At 30.8% G+C, this 27446-nt stretch overlaps 2 protein-coding genes and 1 pseudogene across 2 annotated transcripts; 1 reads left to right on the top strand and 2 right to left on the bottom strand.

Annotated features, from left to right (window-relative positions):
• Nucleotides 1-2595: 2595 nt before the first annotated feature.
• Nucleotides 2596-3330, bottom strand: LOC132740195 (uncharacterized; annotated as a pseudogene).
• Nucleotides 3331-9481: 6151 nt separating this feature from the next.
• On the bottom strand, nucleotides 9482-10566 carry LOC132740190 (probable G-protein coupled receptor 139). Its single transcript, XM_060728046.1, has one exon. It carries the CDS (start codon nucleotides 10557-10559, stop codon nucleotides 9513-9515), a length of 1047 nt encoding a protein of 348 aa, XP_060584029.1. The 5' UTR covers nucleotides 10560-10566; the 3' UTR covers nucleotides 9482-9512.
• An 11402-nt stretch (nucleotides 10567-21968) lies between these two features.
• On the top strand, nucleotides 21969-24740 carry LOC132740189 (uncharacterized). Its single transcript, XM_060728045.1, has 4 exons — nucleotides 21969-22028; nucleotides 22359-22502; nucleotides 23262-23387; nucleotides 24320-24740. Exons 1-4 carry the CDS (start codon nucleotides 21980-21982, stop codon nucleotides 24331-24333), a joined length of 333 nt encoding a protein of 110 aa, XP_060584028.1. The 5' UTR covers nucleotides 21969-21979; the 3' UTR covers nucleotides 24334-24740.
• The last annotated feature ends 2706 nt before the right edge of the window (nucleotides 24741-27446 follow it).

The raw sequence follows: 27446 nt of genomic DNA, 5'->3' as shown, positions 1-27446 counted from the left end.
ATCTATGAATAACCTGTATGAAGCAACTTTAAGACACTTTGTTTTAAGTCGTCCTTTGGCTTTCATTTTACACTTTTTACAACATTAAGACACAGGTAAAATATGTCATGCAAAATAACAATTAAGAAACTTAACCTCAGGTTCAAATTGGGTTTAATGACGTATTGTATTGATAATACATTAATGTTACATTAAGGGTATAGATAAGATATTTTAGTTTTATTGCTTATCTTACTTTGTCACACAATTGTCTCATATATAATAATGTTTTTACCCGGTAAGTACTATTTAGGTATTATATCATACCTAATTATATAATTTAGGTATTATAAAATATATAATAAGTATAATTATTTTGTATTTAAATAATGATTCCATTGTTGTACACCTGTACATCACAACGACCAATCAACAATTACAATAAGGCCTTTGCGCAAAAATAGAAATATAAAAAGATTCTCTAACATACTAAAATATCATCATACTTAGTTTAGTTTAGTTTGATTGCGCATGTAATGTGCTATAACAAGTACGCTTTGCATGTCCAGTGTGAAATATATTTTATTTTATGAAATGTATGTGTCTACATTGAAGTACATTATTCACTACATGAATAGTTTTTACCAGAAATTACAAATGGTAACCCCTAAAGACGCCCGACACTGAAAAATTAAAAAAAAAAGAACCCAACAACATTACAACAAACACATAATTTCTTTGATACAGCTTACTTATGGAAGTGGTAACAGCTAAATACGCTGACGTCCCCTAGCATCCAATTAAAAAGAAACATGACATATATAAGTAGAAGTAAGTACGTCATGTTTTGTGATGACGGAAGATATATGAGGACGGTGAGTTTTATTAATCGTTCATGTCGTTGGGAAATCACGAAACAATAGAAATGACCTTTACGTGCAATCTAATGTGTGGCGTCACATGATTCCAAAATAAAATGTGACAGTGCCCTTAGATAAACAAACAGCGAAATTATGCTCCGTGGAATGTTGTTAGAGGTCCGACCTTATGACACTTGCGTATGATATCATATTTCAAAAACGAAAAAGCAATATATGCTGAGTAAAGTTTTCGTAAGACTGATAGGCAAGCAAAGAAATAAAATTGTTCCAATTGTTTTCCAGTTATTATGCGCTAAAAAGCTTGATATTACATCGTTTGTAATATCTATATTATAATTCAAATAAAGCATGGTGTATGTACTGGCAAATTGTCTGTCGGCTTTTAAAAACATTCCGAAATGGCGGGAGGATATTATTAAGAGATATTGTCATCGACTAAATGTGATTTTTCGGCTTCTATGTGAGTCTAAATATTCTTCAGCAAAAGTTTAAACTGGGCAAAATGCATTCATAAAAGGCAGCTATACTGCCGTTATCTGAATAATTTCAAACTTACGTATGTTATATTTTTATCACCTTCGTTATCATGAATTTGATTCTTGTATTATTGATAGTATTTATAACAGCTGAATGTTTACTAGTCATAACCTATCGTTTGAAATATAAAAAACAAACATTATGTTAATATTAAATTATCTCTTTTACATTTAACTTAAATTATGATTAACTAGAATAATATAATATATTATGACATTTATACTTTAAATTTATTCATTCGAGCAATTTGATTCTTTCCCATTCAAATGTAAAAGTTTTTGTGCCCTTAATGATTCTTTAGATATCTCTTGATTTTTTACTAAAGCGCAGTGGATGGTTAGTAGAAACTAATGTCATCCCCTTACACCAAATTAAAGAACATAAACCATTTAAACAGGGTAAGGTTACTTACATTGAATGTCTATATGTCACTTTAATCAATAACACCACATGATTCCGAAAGAAAAGAGACGTGTTCCCTTAAGGGTAAATAAGGTAGAAGTACGTTAAATGAAATATCTAGATTATCCTAGCCTATAACATCTGGGTATAATTAACAGAAGTCAAAGAAAAAAAAAGCAAAACATGCAAACTTTTCTAAGAATGGTTTTAACAAAAATAGAAAATAATGATTCTTATTGTTATCCTCTCATCATCGTAAAATCGCTTGATATTACAACAGTTGTCATTCATGATTGTTATATTCAAAGGAAGCATGGTGTAATTATGGACAGAACTATTTGTTGGCAACAGTCAACATTACGCGCGGAGAATATCATTGAGAGACACACTTATTGATTAAAACCCTGTTGTTTAGCTTCTTTGCTGTTCTTAATTGTAATTTAACTTAAGAAATGTAAAGAAAACAAGTGCTGAATATTAAGCAATGCAGTTTTACAAGGATATTAAATATTGTTTTTTTTAGTCAAATATACATATGTTACCATTTTTATAACCTTCCTTATCTTGAATCTCATCTTGTGTTATTGATAGTTAATAGCTTAAAGTATACATATTCACATTTATCACACCTTTAATAAAAATGAAAATGAAAATAAATTTTGATACATACAAAATACATAATATTCATTTCATTTAACACATATTTCAATTCATTATGTTATATATGCGAGGAAAGTGACTCTATCGCAGTCAAATGTAAAAATTTCTGTGTCTTTAATGATTCATTTCTTGGTTGTCATCTTGTGTCGTTGCGACAGATCTCAATGCTACCTGTTGCATAGTAAAGAAAGAAGTTTATACTGTGATTTAAGTACATTAACATTTCCGCAATTGAATAAATCAGCAGTCCCTCCTTGTTAAGTGTGGTGTGATCAACTACACTGTCAGCAAGCGATGTATGTATTAACACTATAGCCATTGGCAACGTTGTCACAAGGAATACAAAGGATATAACTAACAACATGCACGTAATTTTGTGGCTCATTTCACTTCAGGACATTTGTTGAAGATCTTTTGATAAAAGTAAAGAATGTTGCCTTAAATCATTTCGTCTCTTCTTTGCAGTTATAAGATTTTTTTATAATTAGGCTATTGAGAATTAATATGATTGCAAATGGTGAAAATAAATAAATAACTGCATCTACCCATGGCCAAATAGTATCAACTAGATATACGTAGCCAATTTGTGCCTGGCATTTTGAAATTATTGAACTATTATGAGAAAAATGTTGCAGATTTACAGACCATAGGAAATGCAAGTTACAAGTAAGAAAACGAGAATTAATATAGAAATACATAAACGAGAGGTTCGGATATTACATAAACTTGCCTTAAGTGGAAATGATAGCACAACTACAGGTCTTTCAATAATCACAGCAACAATAAGCCATACAGACACATCGCTGCAAAAATGTCCTAGGAAATTTACAAGTTTGCACAACCAGTTACTAATTTCCTCAATGTTTATCATAAACTGTTCAAGCCATAGTCATTTGTTGGTTTCATGCTAACATCTTATCGACAATGTAGAAACTAAATATTATAGCTACAATTTAAACGAAAAGGCATTGGCTTCTCTGTACAAAAGGGTTGCTTTATTACTTTAGGTTGACATATGTAATGCTGACAAAAACGAAATTACTATTTATCGAGAAAAACTAATTTAGCTAGATTAGATTAATTCGACCACTATTTACATGTACTACTAGTTCCCCAAAAAACAGCTTTAATAAACCTAACTATGCGGTATTGAACCCCTTGGCTCTATGTATTACGAGACATCAGTGGATTTGACCTATAAAACAGCCAAACATCACATTCCTCTTTATGATATAGTATTGTCATTTTTAAAATTATTCGTAATTTTTCGGTACAAATATAGTGAGGTATTTATCATTTTTTTAGCCATAGGGTAGAATATTGACTGGTTGTTTCAGATGAACATGAATGAAATCAATTCTTGTTATAATTAAAACATACAGCCGGATACACCGGAAACCTTCATGACGCCCAGTATGCCAAAAAAGTAAAGTTCGATGTGTTCTGATGGCATTTAATATGGAACCTGTAAAGTGACACTTGCTTTCTATCATGTACGTAGTCTGACAATAAAGTAACTTAAAAACTTTTTGACTTTACTTTTATATTTTCCCAACTTACATAAATCATTATAAAGGAGATACGCAGTAATCAGTTACAAACGATAAGGATATCTTTTTCATTTCAGATACTTTATGTTTATATGAAAATGTAACACAAAACAGACATAATAACATGTTTCTTTTTCAGAATTTCTGTATTTAACAAGACTCAGTTAACTGAATGCATCAACTATAAATAGTATATTTATAAATGAATATTTCTTTTCCAAATGTTTCACTTGGAGCTTTTGCAACTTTTAATTCAAGAAATATTTTTAAGAATATTCAAATGAAACATTTCTATTGTTAATTTTTTATCAACATTTGAGATATTTATGGGAAATGTGCGCATTAATAACCAATTTACTTACATTGCTGAATAGCTTGATATTTACAATGATCCGCATCTTCTTAGCAAAGCTATTTATGATAGTAAATCATTGTCGTTAAGAATTATATTGATATTGTAAAGGAGACTTAAAGAGAAGGACGAGTTGACCTATATGTGATCTGAAAAGTAACAGCTATTCTATTTGCTCATATTAAGAATATGTCTTATAATTTAGTATTCTCGAATTTCCATTTTGAAAGGCCATAAAATTTTGCATATTTATCTTTTTCTATGCCACAACGATTATAGTTAATGATCACATTTTCTTGCAAATAATATCATTGACACACATCTAAATTAAATTACTGAGTAGAGTGGCTTTGCAATCCCCCTTCGTATTGAGTATTTAATTTTCATGAAATAAACACTGTTTTATTAGATTGCTACATTTTGTTATTTATCTCATCGGAAATTTCTAATATTTCACAAGAACAAGATAATTATGACAACAAGTTGGTTTCCCATCTTTAGATATAATTATGTTAAATGAATGAAGACTATATCTTTTGCTAAATGAAAAAAAATGATTAAAGGTATCATTTGGAATATACATGTACGAGCATAATATAATTTTACGTTTAAGGTATTTAACATGATATGCTAAAACGTTTCAGGTATTTGGAATGGGATTCTAAATTGTTTCAGCATATTAATCGCAATTCGCATTACACATAATTTTGAACAAGTTTGATTTTTTGAACTTTTTTTTTTAGCAAATGCCGTTGAAAGATTTTGTTTAAATAAAATTTAGTTTCTTTTGTCTACGCTTTTTTGTCTTTTGTTTACGCTTAGATAATCGTAAATGTCCACTCTCTTGTATTCCTTAATTATAATATGACTGCAATATCAACAACACGTAAAACGAGATAAATTGCTTTAGTTATCACATTTTGTATTTAATTATAAAAGAAAACTTAAAGTACATTTATCTGATGGAATTGTAGGTATTTAATTGAATGTTCATTGACGAGAACCGACACAATCTGTGTGACCTTTTACGTTTTATTGTGTACGCATTCTATTCATTTAAGACTTATAAACAAACAGATGTTGAGACATATTGGGGATAAAAGATTGATTCAAGGAGAGAGAGAGACAGAGAGAGAGATGGCTCGTCTTCCATAGTTTATTAAGTGATAACGTAAAAAGAACAAAAACAAATGCTTGTCAGTCTTCAATCAAATTCCTATTTTACATAAATGTATTTTATTATAATGTTACAACAATATATCAACAATATATTATGTTGTTATAATGTTAAACATATTAAAACCAGACAGCATTGGCGGATCTATGTAATTTACATATACGTAATTCACACACACAATGCATTGTAATTATACGTAAATAACGGTTTCGTAGGCACATACATAGCTTATGTGAACTTGGTAACAGAAAAGTTTTATACATGACATTGTATAAATTAGTGGCACCATGCATATTAGGTTTAAGAATTGTGTATGCATACACTACAAAGAAAAAATGTTTGAGGGTTGATATGGTCAGCACATATATCATGATTATGTAATGACATAATATCTCTGCATTGTTTATATTAAGTTGTCTTTCTTATTTTCTTAATTTTTCTTGATTCCCAGGAGAAAATTTGCAGCTTTGTTTTTACAAAGTCTAAAAATCATATGCAATAAAAGTTGCAATCGTTTGATTAGGCTGGAAAAAAATATACTTCGAAAGGTTCAGTGCAAGTGTAATAAATTGCCACAAAGTGTAAGTTTCGTCAGGTCTTAGAAATTGTAAGGTAACAAACTCTTACTGTGTCTAGTTTTGTTATGGCCTCTTGACATACAGTCAATTGTTTGCTGCTATTAAAAGTAGAATTAGAAATATAATAAAGATTGCATAGGTTCTGCACGTATATCTATTGAAATAAGAGTATAACATTTCTTGTAGTAAACATCAAGTGATTAAATGATTGAATATATATTGTTTTCTTTTTCAGCTTGTTTTGAAACAATAAATTTTCCTTGTGTAATTTCAATAATAATTGCAACAAAAAATTGGATACAATTATATGAACGTTCCTTGTGTAATTTTGATAATAATTGCAACCAAAAATTGGATAAAATTATATGAACATTACATGTTGCAAAACGTAATATATTCACGAAGCAAGACGATTTTTAAAAAAATGCAATACTTGATTTAAACTGCTGAAAGAAAAAAAGGAAGAAAGAAAGAAATAGTTTTTTCTATACAACATGATACTTATTTGGCTGCACTCATAATAATATATTTATAAATGTATGATGTAGGCATGTGACATACAAGTTATCGCATATGTCAACAATATCTGCGTATAAAAACATAATTGAAATCTAAAATGTTTCTTAATGATAAACTTTTACTATCTTAAAATGGGTACATTTGAATGAACTGATGCAATTATTATTGCTGTAAAAATATAACTATTTATTGACATAACCTTATATAGATGGAGTCAGATTTTCTAATACATATAGTGATATATCCAGAAATGAATACTTCAAATGTTATACTGTTAATGCAGATTAAGTTCTAAACAATATTTAATAAAAATTCATAATTAGTATATTGAATTTTGGTGCTTATGTAACCAGAGATTTGAATTGTGTAACATAGATAAGTACAAAGTTTTCTAACAATAGATTTTAAAAATCTATGAATAACCTTTATGAAGTAACTTTAAGACACTTTGTTTAAATTCGTCCTTTGGCTTTCATTATACATTTTTTGCAACATTAAGACACAGGTCATAAACTGTTTCATGCAAAATAACAATTTACAAACTTAACCTCAGGTTCAAATTGGGTTTAATGACGTATCGTATTGACATTAATACATTAATGTTACATTAATTGTGACAAATAAGGGTATAGATAAGATATTTTAGTTTTATTGCTTATCTTACTTTGTCACACAATTGTTACATATATAATAATGTTTCTAAGTACTATTTAGGTTAATCATTTTGTATTTTAGCTTATGATTCAATACAGTGTTGTGCACCTGTATATCACAACCACCAATCAACAATTACAATAAGGCCTTTGCACAAAAATATAAATATAAAAAGATTCTCTAACATACTAAAATATCATATACTTAGTTAAGGTCAGTTTGATTGCGCCTGTAATGTGTCAGTTCAAGTATGCTTTGCATGTCCAGTGTAAAATATATTTTATTTTTTGAAATGTATGTGTCTACATTGAATTACATTATTCACTACATGATAGTTTTACCAGAAATTACAAATGGTAACCCCTAAAGACGCCCGACACTGAAAAATTAAAAAAAAACACAACATTACAACAACACATAATTTCTTTGATACAGCTTACTTATGGAAGTGGTAACAGCTAAATACGCTGACGTCCCCTAGCATCCAATTAAAGAACATGACATATATAAGTAGAAGTAAGTACGTCATGTTTTGTGATGAAAGAAGATATATGACGGTATAAGGACGGTGAGTATTTATTAATCGTTGGAAATCACGAAACAGTAGAAATGACCGTTACGTGCAATCTAATGTGTGGCGTCACATGATTCCAAAATAAATGTGACAGTGCCCTTAGGATAAACAAACAGCGGAAATATGCTCCTTGGACCGTTGGTAGAGGTCCGACCTTATGGCACTTGCGTATATTAACATATTTCAAAAACGAAAAAGAAATATGCTGAGTATAATTTTCGTAAGACTGGAATAAAATTGTTCTAATTGTTTTCCAGTAATTATCGCTAAAAAGCTTGATATAACATGATTTGTAATATCCAATTATGATTCAAACAAAGCATGGTGTATGTACTGGCATACTGTTTGTCGGCTTTAGACAATTTCCGAAATGGCGGGAGGATCTAAGAGATATTGTCATCGACAAAATGTGTTTTTTCGGCTTCTATGTGAGTCTGAATATTCTTCAGCAAAGTTAAACTAGGCAAATGCATTCATAAAAGACAGCTATATTGCCGATATCTGAATCATTTAAAACTTACATATGTTACATTTTTTATAACCTTCGTTATCATGAATTTGATCTTGTATTATTGATAGTATTTATAACAGCTGAATGTATACTAGTTCTTAACCTATCGTTTGAAATATAAAACAAACATTATGTTGATATTAAACTACATTATCTCTATTACATTTAACATAAATTATGACTCACTTAAATAATATAATATATAAATGACATTAAACTTATTTTATACTTTTACTCATTCGAACAATTCGATTATTTCCCATTCAAATGTAAAAGTTTTTGTGCCTTTAATGATTCTTTAGACATCTCTTGATTACTGACTAAAAGCGGCAGTGGAAGGTTAGTACAAATTAATGTCCTCCCCTGACACCAACTGAAGAAAAATAAACCATTTAAACAGAATAAGGTTACTTACATTGAATGTCTATGTGTCACTTTAATGAATAACACCACATAATTCCATAAGAAAAGAGACGTGTTCCCTCGAGAGAAAATAAGGCGGAAGTACGTTAAATGACATTTTCAGATTATCCTAGCCTATAACATCTGGGTATAATTAACAGAAGTCAAAGAAAAAAAGCAAAACATGCAAACTTTTCTAAGAATGGTTTTAACAAAAATAGAATATAATGATTCTTATTGTAATCCTCTCATCATCGTAAAATCGCTTAATATTACAACAGTTGTCATGCATGATTGTTATGTTCAAAGAAAGCATGGTGTAATAATGGACAGAACTATTTGTTGGCAACAGTCAACATTACGCGCGGAGAATATCATTGAGAGACACACTTATTGATTAAAACCCTGTTGTTTAGCTTCTTTGCTGTTCTTAATTGTAATTTAACTAAAGAAATGTAAAGAAAACAAGTGCTGAATATTAAGCAATGCAGTTTTACAAGGATATTCAATATTGTTTGTTTTGATTAGTCAAATATACATATGTTACCATTTTTATAACCTTCGTTATCTTGAATCTGATCTTGTGTTATTGATAGTTAATAGCTTAAAGTATACATATTAAAATTTATCACATCTTTAATAGAAATAAAAATAAAAATAAAGTTTGATATATACAAAATACATAATATTCATTTCATGTAACACATATTTCAATTCATTACAGTTATGTTTACTGTTACTCATGCGAGGAAAGTGACTCTATCGCATTCAAATGTAAAAGTTTCTGTGTCTTTAATGATTCTTTTCTCGGTTGTCTTCTTGTGTCGTTGCGACAGATCTCAATGCTACCTGTTGCATAGTAAAGAAAGAAGTTTATACTGTGATTTAAGTACATTAACATTTCCGCAATTGAATATATCAAAATCCTCCTTGTAAGTGTGCTGTCATCCACCACACTGTCAGCAAGCGATGTATGTATCAACACTATAGCCATTGGCAACGTTGTCACAAGGAAAACAAAGGATATAACTAACAACATGCACGTAATTTTGTGGCTTGTTTCACTTCCCGCCATTTGTTGTGAATGATTGGATAAAAGTAAAGAATGTTGCCTTAAATCGTTTCGTTTCTTTTTTGCAGTTATAAGATTTCTAATAATAAGGCTATTTAATATAATTATAATTAAAAAAGGTAAAAATGAATAAATTACCGCATCAACCCATGGCCAAATAATGTCAACAATATATATATAGCCAATTTTTGCCTGGCATTTTGAAATAATGGAAGAATTATATGAAAAATGTTGAAGGTTTACAGACCATAAGAAATGGCAATTTACAAGTAAGAAAATGAGCATAAGTATATAAATACATAAACGAGAGGTTCGGGCATTACATAACCTTGCCTTAAGTGGAAATAGCACAACTACAGTTCTTTCAATAGTCACCGCAACAATAAGCCATACAGACACATCGCTGCAAAAATATCCTAGGAATTTCACAAGTTTGCACAACCCGTTACTTATTTCCTCTATGTTTATCATAAATTGTCCAAGCCATAGTCGAAACAGACCCACATAAAGCACTAGTAAATCCATAACTGCTAAAACTATCAGATAACAGTACGTAGATGCCTTTTGTACATTTTTCTTTATTAAAATGAAAAACGAAAATATGTTTCCAAAAGTACCAATAATTAAGAGAACTGGTGGCACAACTGAAAGTATGTGTTTGTAAATAACATAATCCCGGTACATCATTAATGTTTCTTCGTAAGTTTCCATAGTTATATGTGTTGGTTTCTTTCCGTTTTATGTTTGGTACTATATCAGATAATTTCTTGTTACTGCATTAACCTGCCTTCAATTTTACATAATCATTTGTTATAACAATTATATCCATCAGTCCTTTTATATAACACACAAGAAAATTTCCAGTTCAATTTATAAAAAATAGATAATTCTGAAACTTATTAATAATCACCCCGGTTCGAATTCTTTTCCATTATTTCACTTTATATACACCATGTTTTCCAAACTAAATAAAAATTAATTTAAAGTAAAGACACTATCATAACATCAAATATTCTGCTGCTGTATACTCCTTTCTAATCCTTGATCGTTTATGTAAAAGAATTGAAACATATGTTAGCTTTATTGGTTTTTGATTTATTGTACCATAATCATGACTGTAAGACGTGCTAACATCTTATCGTCAATACTCACGACAGGGTTCAGCTGTAGAAACTAAATATAATAGCTACAACTTGAATACGATGGCATTGTCTGCTCCGTACAAAAGAGATGTTTTATTGCTCTAGGTTGACAACAGTTATTTTGACAGCAACACATTGATTACTTATCGACAAAAACTAATTTAGCTAGATTAGATTAATTCGACCAATATTTACATGTACTACTAGTTTCCCAAAACATTTGAAACAGCTTTAATAAACCTTACTGTACTTTATTGAAGTATTGTTTTATATCTTACGGGACATCGGTTTTGGAAGTTACAATATAAAACAGTCATACAGAACATAACTCTATATTATATCGTATTGTCACTATGAACAGTTAATTGTAAATTTTCGTTACAAACTTAATTAGGTACTTTTTTGCTATTTGGCTACCGGGTAGAATGTGGAATGGTTGTTATAGCTGAACAAAAATGAAATAAATTCTTGTGTTGGAAACACTACACTATCAAGTGAGAAAATCGACCGGATATACATTTAAAGAAACCTTAATGACGCCAAATTAAGAAAAATGTAAAGTACGGTGTATTCTGAAGGCAATTCATATGGAACCTTTAAAGTGACATTTGCTTTCCATAATGTACGTAGTCTGATAATAAATTACCTTTAAAAGCTTTTGACTTTACTATTGTACTTCCAAACTTACATTGATCATTATATAGGAGATACCTAGTCATTAGTTACAAGCGATAAAAATGTCAACTTCAGTTCAGGAACTTTAGCTTGTTTTGTATATATGCAAATATTTTACAAAACAAACAAAATAACAAACACTGCTTTTTTAAGACATTATTATATTTTCAATCAATAACATCAATAGACAAGATGCTCTACATAATTTAATAACAATGAATATTGCAACATATGACGAATCAGATAGGAATATCTGCCCCTCGACAAACCTCGTAACTGCCGAAGCAGTTTCATTCTAGAGTGTGCCGAATTGGCGTTATTGTAACACAGTGTGTTTTAATATGACGTAAATATAGAGCACGTGACCTATCTTGCACCAAGTCATTCTGACATGGGTAAGACTAACGGAAACACCAATAATTGTAACCGCCCGCCGCAATTCAACCAAATTAAGATGCAGCATGGTGCGTCACGTCATAGCTATATGTATGTAAGATGTATGTGTGTCGGAAATGAAAAAAAATGTAAGAAGTTTTCCGCTTTATGCTATTTGCTTTTATAAATGAAACAAATAATTAACTGTAATGACGTAGACATTTTTATTTTCTTCGGGTTATTATTTCTATAACTGAAACAATACAAGTTGTTGACAAATTTCTTTATTTCAGCCAAACTGGTAATTATTCTTGTAGCTATCTCGGACTACATGTACTAATTCGTCTTGGCTAATTATAAGCACCAAATGTTTTAGTGTGGATATTTAATCAATATTTGATTTCTGTCGTATAAATGATCAATGTCAATGTCATGTTTAGTCTATTAGATTGAAGGACAAATTTAACCTCTGCAAGGATATATTCAACTTATTTTACTGTATGCGGCAACAATAAAGTATATGCGGTGAACAGATATTGATAAAAAATATCGTCTGTTCAATATTTGTTTTGTTCGCAACTGTTAATTCAAAAATATTTTAAGAATATCAAAATGATACATTTCTATTGTTTTAAAATCATAACAGGAGGTCACTGTTAAAAACTAGGCTTATAACTCTATAATATGTTTTATGTTTGAGAAAGATGTCCCATTTGTGTTAAAATGTTGAAAGTAAATGATTGGAATTAAGTGGGGCATAGCAACGGGACAAGCAATTTTCTGTTCCACTAACAGTAAAATTAATTCACCTTTGGAGGTAAATTAATTTTGTTGTTAAATCTTCGTTAAAGCCGATTTTTTAACGAAAAGACAACGCTTATTTTTTTCTGAACAACAGACTTTAACAAAGATATTTAACAAAAAAATTAACATCACTTTGTTAATTTAACACAACTGTAACGTTAACAATGTTTGATTAACGCAGAATTTAACAATGTTTTGTTAATATGGTTTCGTTGTTATATATTTAACAAAAGTTTTGAGCAATTGGGCCTATATTTCTTGCCAATTGAACAATAATTCTTGGTTAAAAGCATCAATTGAATAAACGAGCATATAATGATTAAACGTTTAAGGTATTCAAAATTATATGCTAAAACGTTTCAGGTATTTGGAGTGTGATTCTAGATTGATTCAGCATATTAATCGCAATTCGCATTACACATAATCTCGAACAAGTTTGATTTTTATACATTTTATTTGCGCAAATTGTAGGACTTTGTTTATAAGCAAGATGTGGTGCAAACGTTAGTTTCTTTTTATTTTATAATTTAGTTTATGCTTACATAATCGAAAATGTTCATTTTTATGTTTTCCTTAATTATAATATGGTTGCAAAATCAACAACACGTAAATAGAGATAAATTGTTTTACTTATCACATTTTGTATTTAATTATAATATAAAACCTAAAATACATTGATCTGATGGAATTATAGGAATTTAATTGAATGTTATTTGTCGAAAATAGACACAATGTGTATGACCTTTTTACGTTTTATCGTCTACGCGTTTACTCGTTATAAACAAACAGACGTTGAAACATATTGGGGGTAAAAGATTGATTCAAGAGGAGAGAGAGAGACGGCTCGTCTTCCCTTGTTTATTTAGTAATAACGTTAAAAGAACATAAACAAATTATTGCCGGTCTTCAATCAAATTCATTTTTGCTATAGGTGTATTTTGTTACCATGTTACAATAATATATCAACAATATATCATGTTGTTCAAGTGAGAAACAAATAAAGATCAGACAGCCTTGACGTAATAAAATAGGAGCTCTATGTAATCTATATATAAGTGACACACATTGCGTTGCATTTACGTAGAAATGACTTCGTATGCACATACATAGCTTATTTGAACATAGGTAAGAGAAATGTTTTATACATAATTGTATAAATAAGTGGTACTATGCATATGAGGTTTATCAATTGTATATACATACACAACAAAGAAAAGATTGTTTGAGGGTTTATAAGGTCCCATGATATTTTTAAGTCTGTATCTGTATTGTTTTTAACTTGTATTGCCTATTTTCTTTACCTTAAGTTAGTGCTTGTTTAACAGGAGAAAAACTTGCAGCTGTTCGTTTATTAAGTCTAAAAACATATGCAATTGTAAACGGGGAACGGTTTATTACTTATTGTAGCGTAATAATATTGCCTAACTTTAAGCAAGAAAAGTGATCGTATAGTGTTTCAAAACTGATTGTAAAGTATCAGTACTAGCATAATGGAAATTAAGATATCAGAATTAAAAAGAAGTATAGTACTTATATAAAGTAAATTTGGTCATCTATTACAATACTATTACGCTGCTAAACAATAAGTATTTGGAATCGTTTGGCACTTTTGCCAACTTAAATTTAGTTAATTGCTATTAACAAGTGTTCTTTAAATGGACACGTTTACGACGTCACTTTATGACGTCAAACTTGAACGAACACTTGGACGTGAAGGTTTGACGTCATAAAAGAGGTGAAGCGCCGTTGTTTTTATTTCTCGGAAGTTTTCCGATTTTCTTTTATTTCCCCTACCTTATTTATTTTATATGTATGCTAATTATGAAATATGATGACTTAAATATTTAATACAATTCATAAAACTTACATTTGCCTTTATTCTCATTTCTTTTGTTTAATTTACACAAACGGTCCTGTGATATGGAACCGAAAGACTGTTCCCCGTTTACACAATAAAGGTTAAAATGTGACGTTAAAATCGTTTGATTAGGCCGGACAAAAATATAGTTCGAAAAATTCGGTACAATATATGTTTTTTCTTTGCCTGTAATTTTAATTGCCACAAAGTGTTAGCTTCATCAGCCCTTAGAAAACTTTAGTTTTATTGCTTATCTTACTTTGTCACACAATTGTAACATATATAATATTTTTTCTAAGTACTGTTTAGGGTAATCATTTTGTATTTTAACTAATTATTCCATTGTTGTACACATATACATCACAACGACCAATCAACAATAATTTACTATAAGGCTTTGCGCAAAAATATAAAATATAAAAAAGATTCTCTAACATACTAAAATATCATCATACTTAGTTGAGTTTAGTTTGATTGCGCATGTAATGTGCTATTACAAGTACGCTTTGCATGTCCAGTGTGAAATATATTTTATTTTATGAAATGTATGTGTCTACATCGAATTACATTATTCACTACATGATAGTTTCACCAAAAATTACAAATGGTATCCCTAAAGACGCCCGACACTGAAAAATTAAAAAGAAACAACACAACAACACATAATTCTTTTGATACAGCTTATTGATGGTAGTTAACAGTAACTACGCTTACGTCCCCTAGCATCCAATTAAAGAACATGACATATATAAGTAGAAGTTAGTACGTCATGTTTTGTGATGAAAGAAGATATATGAGATATATGAGGACGTTGAGTATTTATTAATCGTTGGAAATCACGAAACAATAGAAATGACCGTTACGTGCAATCTAATGTGTGGCGTCACATGATTCCAAAATAAATGTGAGAGTGCCCTTAGAATAAACAAACAGCGGAAATATGCTCCTTGGACTGTTGGTAGAGGTCCGACCTTATGGCACTTGCGTATAATATCATATTTCAAAAACGAAAAAGAAATATGCTGAGCATAGTTTTCGTAAGACTGATACGCAAACAAAGAAATAAAACTGTTCCAATTGTTTTCCAGTTATTATCGCTAAAAAGCTTGATATTACATCATTTGTAATATCCAATTATGATTCAAACAAAGCATGGTGTATGTACTGGCATACTGTCTGTCGGCTTTAAACAATTTCCGAAATGGCGGGAGGATATTATTAAGAGATATTGTCATCGACTAAATGTGATTTTTCGGCTTCTATGTGAGTCTAAATATTCTTCAGCAAAGTTTAACTGGGCAAATGCATTCATAAAAGGCAGCTATACTGCCGTTATCTGAATAATTTCAAACTTACGTATGTTACGTTTTTATAACCTTCGTTATCATGAATTTGATCTTGTATTATTGATAGTATTTATAACAGCTGAATGTATACTAGTTCATAACCTATCGTTTGAAATATAAAACAAACATTATGTTAATATTACATTATCTCTTTTACATTTAACTTAAATTATGATTCACTAGAATAAAATAATATATTATGACATTTATACTTTAAATTTATTCATTCGAGCAATTTGATTCTTTCCCATTTTTTGTGCCCTTAATGATTCTTCAGATATCTCTGGATTATTTACCAAAGCGCAGTGGAAGGTTAGTAGAAACTAATGTCATCCCCTTACACCAAATTAAAGAACATAAACCATTTAAACAGGGTAAGGTTACTTACATTGAATGTCCATGTGTATTTTTAATGAATAACACCACATGGTTCCAAAAGAAAAGAGACACATTTAGAAATGGTTTTATTTTGCAAGCGTTTCAGCGTAAGTATATCGTTTAGCGTATTTCGTTTAGTGTATATCGTTTTGCGTGCGTTTGCGTATTTCGTTTCGTAAAGGGTGCGTATAACGTTCGTTCATAAAGCGTGTAACATGCGTGCGTTTTTTTCCAGAGCGTGCGTATTGCATGTAAACTGAAACGTTCACCCTACACACAACAAAAACCTGAATACAGGTTAAATGTGGTTTCGTACTTGAAGGAAGACATTTTTAATGTGTTTTTTAATTCAAACGTACTTATAAATGATAAATAATGATAAATACAATAATTATTACTTCCGCGGGGTGTATATTTTAAACTATATAATGACGTATATCTAACGATATAATATAGCCCACAGATTTAAAAGTGACATTTTACTAAACTATTTTAGATACTTAAGTACATAGGATGGTTACAGTACAGACGAAAGATCTTAATTTCATGTTATTTTTGTTATTATGAAAATATGAAATATTTAGCTTTGTTATGTTTATTCACTTTCTTATTATATAGAAGATATTTGTTTGTTTATGTGCAAGATGAACTTTTTTTATTTCATCGAATGATTTAATAAAAACAGTATTCTCACGAGTGGCGTAGAAAATTCTTTTTTTTAAAGTCCACGAGATGCAATAAAATTACATCGTACAAAACAAACAAACAAATTTTCTTTTAATTTTATGCTTAAAAACAGGTTTAAATATAATTTCCTCGATATTATCCTTTAATATTAAAATCTGTTTTCTACGGAATGCCGTTACGGCCATCGGATCTGAAACGCGATAGACGACAATACGATGGTGAAAACGCTAAATCACGAAACTACGATGGTGAAAACGCGAAAGTACGATGATGAAAATGCGATAGTACGATGATGAAAACGCGACAGTAGGATACTACGATGATGAAAACGCGATAAACTATCGTGTTTTCACCATCGTACTGTCGCGTTTTCACCATCGTAGTTTCGTGATTTCGCGTTTTCATCATCGTACTGTCGATGAAAACGCGATAGTACGATGATGAAAACGCGATAGTACGATGATGAAAACACGACAGTACAATGGTGAAAACGCGATAGTACGATGATGAAAACACGACAGTACGATGATGAAAACGCGATAGTACGATGGTGAAAACGCGATAGTACGATGATGAAAACACGACAGTACGATGATGAAAACGCGAAATCACGAAACTACGATGGTGAAAACGCGACAGTACGATGGTGAAAACACGACAGTTTATCGCGTTTTCATCATCGTAGTATCGTACTGTCGCGTTTTCATCATCGTACTTTCGCGTTTTCATCATCGTACTTTCGCGTTTTCACCATCGTAGATTCGTGATTTCGCGTTTTCACCATCGTACTATCGACTATCGCGTTTCAGATCAACACATTAATAGGCAATGGCCCTTACGGCATTCCGTAGTTTTCCGCACTGGTAGCCTCAATTTTTTTCCAATTTTGGTTGAATTTCTCATAAATACAAGAAGTTATGAGCTGGAAAATAAGTTCGACAAACAACATTAAATGGCGATGATATTATTGATTATATTCAAACAATATTAATGATCGCTTGTTTTAATAGTAAAAACAAACAATTGTTATAGTAGAAAAAATCTTATGGGGAATTTTTATTAGACCTGGATTTGTGTAAGATAAGCAGCCGCCTTTTCACCGGAGGAATATCATTTCGATATGTTAGTCATATATCTTTATAATTAGAAAGACAATATATTTGAGGATTAATACAGACAATAAATAATTGTCGACAGATGTGTAAAAATTAAAAAAGCGGCTAGGATATTGGAAAACATGAAATTGTTGAAAGGCTGTCTTACAAACGCTGGGGTTTTTACTTATTCTTAAGGTTGACGACTGTCAATGCTTTTCAAGTTTTCAAATTGCATTAGGCAGGTATTGCTCGTAGGATACTTAAATATGCCCAAATGGCATCAAAAGCAGTTTTGCGTGTGGAAGGAATTGTATTTTTTAGGCTGTAAAACGAAACAAAACAATTAAAAATCATATTTGATGATTGGTAATTTGAATGAGTTGAAGTAAGTTAAGTTATTTCTTAATATTACCTTTGAATTCTGAGTTATTTATCAATTTCAACTTTGCTTTTCTCGAAACACCGCTGGCAATGTCAGAATAGTCAGCAAAAATAAAAATGAGGTACCACATGGGGAAAATCTTTGAAATGTGGTTTTGTCACTTAAAACATTGTTAACATTTCACGTGTCAATTCAAACAATAGAAATTACCTTATGTCGTCAAATATACATGACATCGAATTAAGATTTTTAAGAATTATTTTCGCCTATATCTTTTTCAGAATAATCCGCGTATTGTTAGTTATAACGTGTTATACACTTACAACCGCTGTCATCAACGTTTTGAATTTCAATAACAACCAATATTACCCAAGAGATGGTTTTGACAATTATCAACAAGAGAGACATTTTAATAGTGGACACTTTGCAAATCGGTTTCAAGATCCTGTCTGCGGGAGAACTTTGACGAAGTTTGATTGCCAATTGTTTGACCTCGGGTCAAATTTACTGAGCAAATACGAATTTCTTGACGCCGTAAGTATAGTCATTCTTTACATTGATCACGTGAGTTTTTAACCTTGAATATGGAACATATTTCTAAATTTTAAAAAAAAATATACGACTTATTTCTGAGTATTGCATTGTCTTTTATAAAATTGAGTCACTGCATTATCATGAACAAAACAATGTCGCCAACAGCAAATGGCTTTGTCCAAATACTTATATAATGATGGTATTGGCAACATAATAAAAGAAATTACATCAATTAAGGGCGACGATCATTGAAAACCCTGCCACGATTTTGGGGCACCGAACAAGAAAAGGCAAAACAGCGGATCAAGAAAGCTGTCGCTGTAAGTGTAAAATGACACGTATAAAGCCATTTAGAATGAGTAGGTTAATAAACTTAAAAAATAAAATAATGAAACTGATATAATGAAATGTTAAAACTTTAGGTGTTACTGACAGAATAAATTTGAAATAGTTTATCATTAATAAAATATATCTAGATATGAGCCGGTCTTTAAACAATTTACAATATTGTTGTACTATTCATGCAAAACTGATGTATTTATATTATTATATAACTTTTCAGATTTCATCAGAATCTAGATGGTTTAACATATACTCTAGAGAAATTGGAGCTCCCGCTGCTTTTGGAAAATGTTTCTTTAGATATGATTCACCTGTTTCGGATGGAGATTTTGTTCAAAAAGCGCTATGTTTGTAAGATAATTTACTCATATATATAATGAAATTGGATCATAATTATTAAGGAAATATGATACAGTTCGAAGGTAAATATAAACATAATATTTAGGGCAAAATGCCTATTTAGAGTTCATTTAAAGTGTCAAGCCTGTGTCAGAACAACCACAGAACAAATACGATGTACATAAAATAATACATGCTAGTAAAAAACATCACTTTTCAATTAGTGCATTATATAGCCTTATTTATAGATCTTCTAAAACAACGGTACTTTCGCCAATGATTTGTCTTTTTTCTGCAATACCTTAGGATATTCTCATATTACAGTGAAAATGCTCATAAGTTTAGAAACTCTACTGCCGAAGTTATTTTGATTGTTGGTCCATATACCGTCATCGCATTATAAATGTTCATTTAGTTTTAAGCCGATGATATGCAGCCCGGACAGTGTTTATTCCGATTCTTTCATAATCACGGGTGAGGAAGTGTTACACGTGGGATGGAGTTCTTATGATAACTTGTTAAGGAGTTCTTGTGATAACTGTCACGGAGTTCGTCGGAAAACTATTGTATATCCTGGAAAACACGTAACAAAAGTTATCATAAAAACTCCAGGACATATTTTGAGTTATCACAAGAACTCCGGGACATTTGAAAAATCGGGTATAAATTTGTTTGCCGGGACTTTATGTTTGCAATTTTGCGTTTTAATTAGGTATTTATGTAAGGCAAGGATGAAGACTTGAAATAAACAGGCCAATACTTGCGAAACGGCAAATAATTTGAAAACTTTACTCAAAACTACCAGATATTAAGCAAGTTAGAGGCGATGAAAAATGGACTATGAATTAGTTTTTGACACATAATACAATATGTACGGCAAGCTTTTTAAAGATGAAAATTACCATTTTTGACGAGTGTTTTTGCAGTACATGTATATACAATAGGTTTCCGACGAACTCAGTGACAGTTATCACAAGTTATAATAAGAACTCCATCCCTCGTGTAACACTTCCCCCCCCCCCCCCGTGATAATATGGTATTTTTTTGAAATCCTGATTCTAAACAGCCTTCAGTTGATGGCCGGATGTACATACACGGAAGTGTCAGTTAACTTGTGACTATACCGAAAATCATGTACAAGCCTTGCTGATTACTATTGTTAGTGTAAGAATGAATATTCATTCACTCATAATATGTGCATATATATATATATATATATATATATATATATATATATATATATATATATATATATATATGATGTAAAATTAAGAAGTTCACTGAGCATTCACTTTTAATGAACAGGCTCAATCAAACCGAGCCTGCGACATTTTACAATTTTGCCGTGTTGGGCTTTCTTTAAGGATTCTGTTATTCTCTATTTCATTATCACATCCGTGTTATTTATGCCGTGTGGCGGCTGTAAAACGTCTCCCCGTACATTTAATCAATGATGTTATATTTTCGATTCTTGAAGATCGTTCAGCACGACATAATTGGTGTGTATACATGATATGCGGTACTATTAGTGTTTTCTATTCGGTCTTTTTCTATTTGGGTGGTTCCAGTATTCCTACTTGAATACTGTATAATCACCCTTAGGATATGTCGCCTGCTTTTTAAATTTGTCTTTTGACGTCTTATCTGTGATATGCAGGCTTCATAACCTCAGATCCCCCTTCAAAATTCCATTTTATTTAGTTCCGTCCATTGTTTTCTCGTTTAGGGCACAAGCATTCTTTTACTTGGGGACCATACGCCGCTTTTCATGGAATTGTACTACTGTGTCACATTGAAGGTTCCATGATGACCGCCGTATGAACACATCTACGGTTATTTCTACATTCAAAATTTCACCATTTTCTTGTTAAATGTTGAATTCTGCTTAAGCCGGTGCTAGAGGGCGTGGACGGTAATTTGCATTTTCTAGTACCGTCCATGAACAGGCTCAATCAAACCGAGGCTACAACATTTTACAATTTTGCAGTGTTGGGCTTTCTTTAGGGATTCTGTTATTCTCTATTTTAACATACTTATATATAATATATATAATGTTTGTTTGTGTGGTAATGTGGTAGGAAAGAAGCTTTTAACTCATTTTCTATTTTTCATGACAACATTTTGTAATTATTTAGTAACTTGGATAGCAATACCTGTGAAGATTTGTCTTTTATGGTAAGATTAGAGGAGGACGAATGCGGGAGAGTGAAATTGCAAGCAGGTAATTACCCTTATTCCTTCTTACTGTTTTGTAGAAAACAGTATCCAAAATTGCATAACCTTCGTGTGCTGGGAAAAAATATACATAGAGATGAAATGCCAAATTATGATTTTTTTAAAGGCGTAGTTAAAATGTGAAAGATAAAAACGCGAGAAATTGACAGATTTAAGCCTAAACAGTAACCGTTAAGGAAACAAGCAAATAAATTATTTTCCCACAGACAACGCTTTGATGTAACATAAAACCAAACCAAAAAGTGAATAATAAAATATCAAATAAAAAGAAAAAAATAGCCTTGTTGTTCTTTAAATGTCTGTATTTTTTCATTAGTAAATGGTACATTAGAAGAAACATTTTACAGCCAGGATATCAAACAGTACTTATGGATCGAATTTTGCTTCAACAAGGTTGACGGTGACCTGTGTCAGGGAGGACGTTTCATTGACCTTTTCGTGAAGGGAAGTCGACTGATCGGTCAGTCTATAAAATATACTTAACGAAGTTTATCTTCATACGAAATACTTGATTTATCCGTTGCATAATTGGAACTTAAAAACATGACCAAATTTAAGTTATATATTTATAAAATTTTTAAAGTATTATTATAAATGTATACAAAATCAGCTTATATAGATAAATCAAGTAATCATAAAGTGATTGAAAATCTTAATTGCGATAAAACATTCACTTAAAATTCTTGATAAAATTATGCTTTTTCTTCTTTATATATTTTGGTGATAACGAAAAAGTGCAACTTCTCTCAATCTTATTCAATCTGTCTAATTTTAAAAAGTGTATAGGAAGCTATGTATTGAAGCTGCATTCCCTTTTAGGGATCAAGTAAAGTTAGTCCTTTCTTAACAAAGAAATTGTCAATTGTTTTTAATTACACTATATATATATATACTGTGCGGTCCTAGAGTCCTAGAGAATTTCAAAACAAGTCATAACATATCTACATTATGTAAAGTAAAAACATTTGTATTTTATATTTACAAAGAGTTTGTGCAGCAATTATCAATATGTTTTAATATCAGAATTGAGCATAGTATATCTTTTTTAATATTCAATTGACCTTTTCTAAGATAACAGGAAATTAATAAAAGTCAAGACTCTTTCGTACTTTCAACACCCTTTTTCCAAATTTGTTGTGATAAAGATTTTTTTCATGCACTGCATGCGCACAGGGAATTGTTGATTTTTATAATAACTTAATGTATTGTTAAATTACAGACAGAGAAGAAGGTCGTGTTGCTGATCTGACATCTCTCCCCTGGGAACTCATTTCCACCGACCTAAAGAACATCTTTGGTGCAGAGTTTTCAGACCCGGCCACGCGATATGTTTTTATAGGCAAAGGTTAGTGCAACTTAAAAATAAATTGAACGACAATTAACAGTATTTTAAAAACACAAAAACTAAAACCGTTAAAGTCGTTCCCGAGAAATTACGTTTCAATTATATAATAGTAAGGTAAATTTATCTCGTTCCAATGGCATGTATATCATTATTTCTTATAACTATTGATAAAAAAATCATGATTTCTTAGGAACTAGATTATATGTTATGGAAAACAAATGATCAAACTGTTGAAAGGAGGAAAGGAGAAATCTCCCTACCAAGAGATAATTTGTCGCACGTAGCTTTATCTTGAGAAGTAGATAAGTCGTGGGAACGAGGCAATTATGTAGTGGGAAGGAGACATTATTTCATGGCTATAAAAAAAAGAAAGAAAAAAGCGACCGTAATGTTTTCTTGACATTTTATCCAATAAAGCTTATGCAGATATGTTGCATTTATTACGCATGTATTAAAAAGAGCGATGACCATGTTGTAAAGGTGTCTGTTTCCCAAGATTATAGGTCGAAATCTTACTTTGGTCACAAAAATCCTTCGAAAGACATTAGACGCCAGTCAAAGTAGAGTCTAAAGAGCGTGCTCGAGATATTTTCAAATCATCTTTAAGCGCTCGTTAAAATAGATAATATTATTAAGGCGACAGTATGACAACACGATAACCTAGGTATGATGGTAACAGTTCGACGCAATACAATAGTCAGTACTATCACCATCTTACTGTCGCGCTTTTCAATCGATCTAACGTATTGTCATCATCGTGCTTTATGGTTTTATGCTTTTGTTTCTTGGGACGAACTTAATTATTCTAACGGAACAGTGTATCATGAGTCATATCTTAAGATGACATGAAATAAACGAAAACACTTAAATAAACAAAAGACACGTATAATGAACTCATCAAATTTAACGTAGTGTTTGGTTTTACATTACAGACTGTGAGGTATAAAAGCTGGAGATGACATCATACAATATGATAAACAAGATCATCAAGGAAAGGCGGCGTTCAGTGAACGTAGCATGTCATACTAATGCATGTGATATGATCAAAGACAAATTACTTTTAATAATATGATCCAATGTCGTTCCTTGTAATATAGTTTTTCAAAAGTTGTATAATGATAGAAAACAAACTTATGATTGTAACCTATTTACACTTAGGACACAATGTAATTTTTCATCTTATATTCCTTATGATACATGGGGCGTTAACTGGTTTTACGTGACATCAACCACTGATGGTTGGTTATTACGAGACACAGCAGATAAAAACAGCTATCGACAAACTTAGTAATTGTTGATGATTTTTGTTAGAAAGTATTATTGCAAATTAAAACACTTTAATGTTGTGTATTCCCTTCAATGGAAAATCTTAATACTGATGAGCTAGAATTTAGAGATTTGTAAATGTGATTTTCAAGACGAGAATGCTTTTCATTTTTGCACCTTAACAACTTAAAACAGGAAACAAGTCTAAAACACTACAAGCGTCAATTATCACGACAAATAATTATAATTTAGCTTTTAACTATCATTGGAATGATATTGAACAGATATGTGGTATTTTTGTCTTGATGTATATGATGGTCTTGATTTGGTTTTGATCATTTTAAAGGTCACCCAACAAGGAATGTTATTGACGTTACAGACTGTTCATGACAAAGATAGCGTGAAGCTACTGTCTAAGTCCCCTTGGTACAGATAAAGCAAACTGTCTAAGAATACTGACAACGGCTAAGCGTTTATATATTTTGAAATGGAGCCGAACCTATTGTGTAACACTAATTTCATAGGGGGCTACTGCATATTGGTCATCGAAATGAGCATCGGTTAAAAAGATATGTTGGTCTCCGATAAAACACACGCTAATTAGACTCCCATATGATGACGACAATTAAAAGAAATTGAAGGTAACTTTTACAATGTTAAACTATTGTTGTTTAAATGGATTATTTGTTATAAAAAATCGAAATGCTGTTCTTCCCTTATACTTCCCGTTATCAATTCATGTATTGTCGTTCAATGCAGTTTGTTTGTTCTCGTTGGTTGAGGGGTGTCAAACATCTAACACATCGAAAAAGAAAATGACCAAACATAGGCTCAAAACACTATAAAACCACTTGATATTGACCCGTAATAATGTACAGCACACACACGAACCCTTAAAATAAATTTTAACATGTACAAAAGTTGACTTCTGTTTTAATAAATTGAAATGAATTTGAATTAAAATTTGATAAAAGAAGAGTTTTCGTATGCAGTCAATTTTAATATGTTTTATAATGCACATTTAATGTAATGACTATTTGTATTTGTATACAAATGCTTGAAAATATTATACATTGACACAGACATTATCATTTATTTTGTACATAAATCAAGCCTAGCAAAAAAGTTCATAAGTATTCATTTAAATGTATATTATGTTCCTTTCAATCTTACTGTACAATAATATATTAATCTTTTTTGTAGTTAAGTCTTGTTGTGTACTTTAAAGTAACACAATGGACTAGTGCATAGGATAGAATAAAGACAATCTTATCGTAAAAAGGGGATCTTTCATATATCTTTACTTCCTTTTTGTCCATTGCTATAAACACATCATGTGAAAAGATTCAGGAAATGTATGTACCTCGCCAAATGTAAAGACTATCCGTTTATAAAGGAATGCCAAAAAATGTTAGATATAAGTCAGATGAACTCTAAAACAAAATGTAACGATTGCCATGTTTAACATAAATAAATAAATAAACAAATAAAAATAAAATTAAATAAATAAAAAAATAAATAAATGTAAATCATTCTTGTCTTTTCATTTCACTCGCAAAAATAAAAGAACTTTTCAACTTATAAGGTCAAGACTTCCACAAATAGATATTGAACAAATATCAACATATGAATTACAATCTGAATTTTAACAATCTTTCCTTTGTCTGTTGCTGATTTTATTATAAAAACAAGAACTATCGGAGGACAGTAAAGCTCGACTATTCGAAAAACTTGCCACAAGGGTGTTTCATTGAGTATAATAATGCTTACCTATATGAATTCATAAAATTGTCCGAAAAGGTCAAAGGCTTGTTATTAAGATGTTTTATCGACTTAATTTCTGCTTTATTATGATGAATACATAAAATTGTCTCAAGAATGTCTAAGTCAAAAAAGGGGCATAAATATGCAAAAAACCAAATCAGAATAAGGGGACTTGTGCCAATTACGTAAGATAATGACAGAGAACAAGTGTGTGAAGTTTCAATCCATTCCCTTCAGTAGTTATGGAGATACCAGCATACACAAAAACTTAACCAAGAATTTCTAAGTCGAAAAAGGGGCACAAATATGCAAAAAAAAAAGCAAATCAGAATTATGCGACTTGTGTCAAACATGTTAGATAATGTGTGTAAAGTTTCAATCCATTTCCTTCTATAGTTATGGTGATACGTGCTTACACGCACAAACTTAACCACAGGGACTCCGATGCTGACAAATGGGTGGCTGTATTAGCTCGATTATTCTGCGAATAGTCGAGCTAATGAAGCACTCGCAATATTGTTTGGCCACCAAAATATCGGAAGAATTTAATTATCATTAGCAGAACAGGTATTTCTTGAATACTGACTTAAGCGGCACTGAAAGACTTGTACCGGCCATGAACAGGCTCAATGAAACCGAGCCTACATCAAGAATATAAACCATTTAAACAGGATAAGGTTACTTACATTTCATGTCTATGTGACACTTTAATGAATAACTGCACTTAATATCAAACTAAAAGAGACGTGTTCGCTTGAGGGTAAAAAGGCGGAAGTACATTAAATGAAATTTCTAGAGGGTCTAAGTTTATAACACCTGTGCATAATTAAAAGATGTCAATGAAAAAAGCAAAATATGCAAACTATTCTAAGAATGTTTAAGCAAAAATAGAAAATAATGACTCCAATTGTAATTCTTTCATGATCGTAAAATTGCTTGATATTACAATATTTGACATTCCTGATTGTTATATTCAAAGGGAACATGGTGTTATACTAGACAAAACTTTTGTTGGCAACATTCAACATC

Source organism: Ruditapes philippinarum, unplaced genomic scaffold (genome assembly GCF_026571515.1).
Source record: "Ruditapes philippinarum isolate M1 unplaced genomic scaffold, ASM2657151v2 ctg4380_1_1_1_1, whole genome shotgun sequence".
Taxonomy (NCBI): domain Eukaryota; kingdom Metazoa; phylum Mollusca; class Bivalvia; order Venerida; family Veneridae; genus Ruditapes; species Ruditapes philippinarum.
The sequence above is the reverse complement of the archived record's forward strand: the minus strand, read 5'-3'. Positions and strand labels throughout refer to the sequence as shown.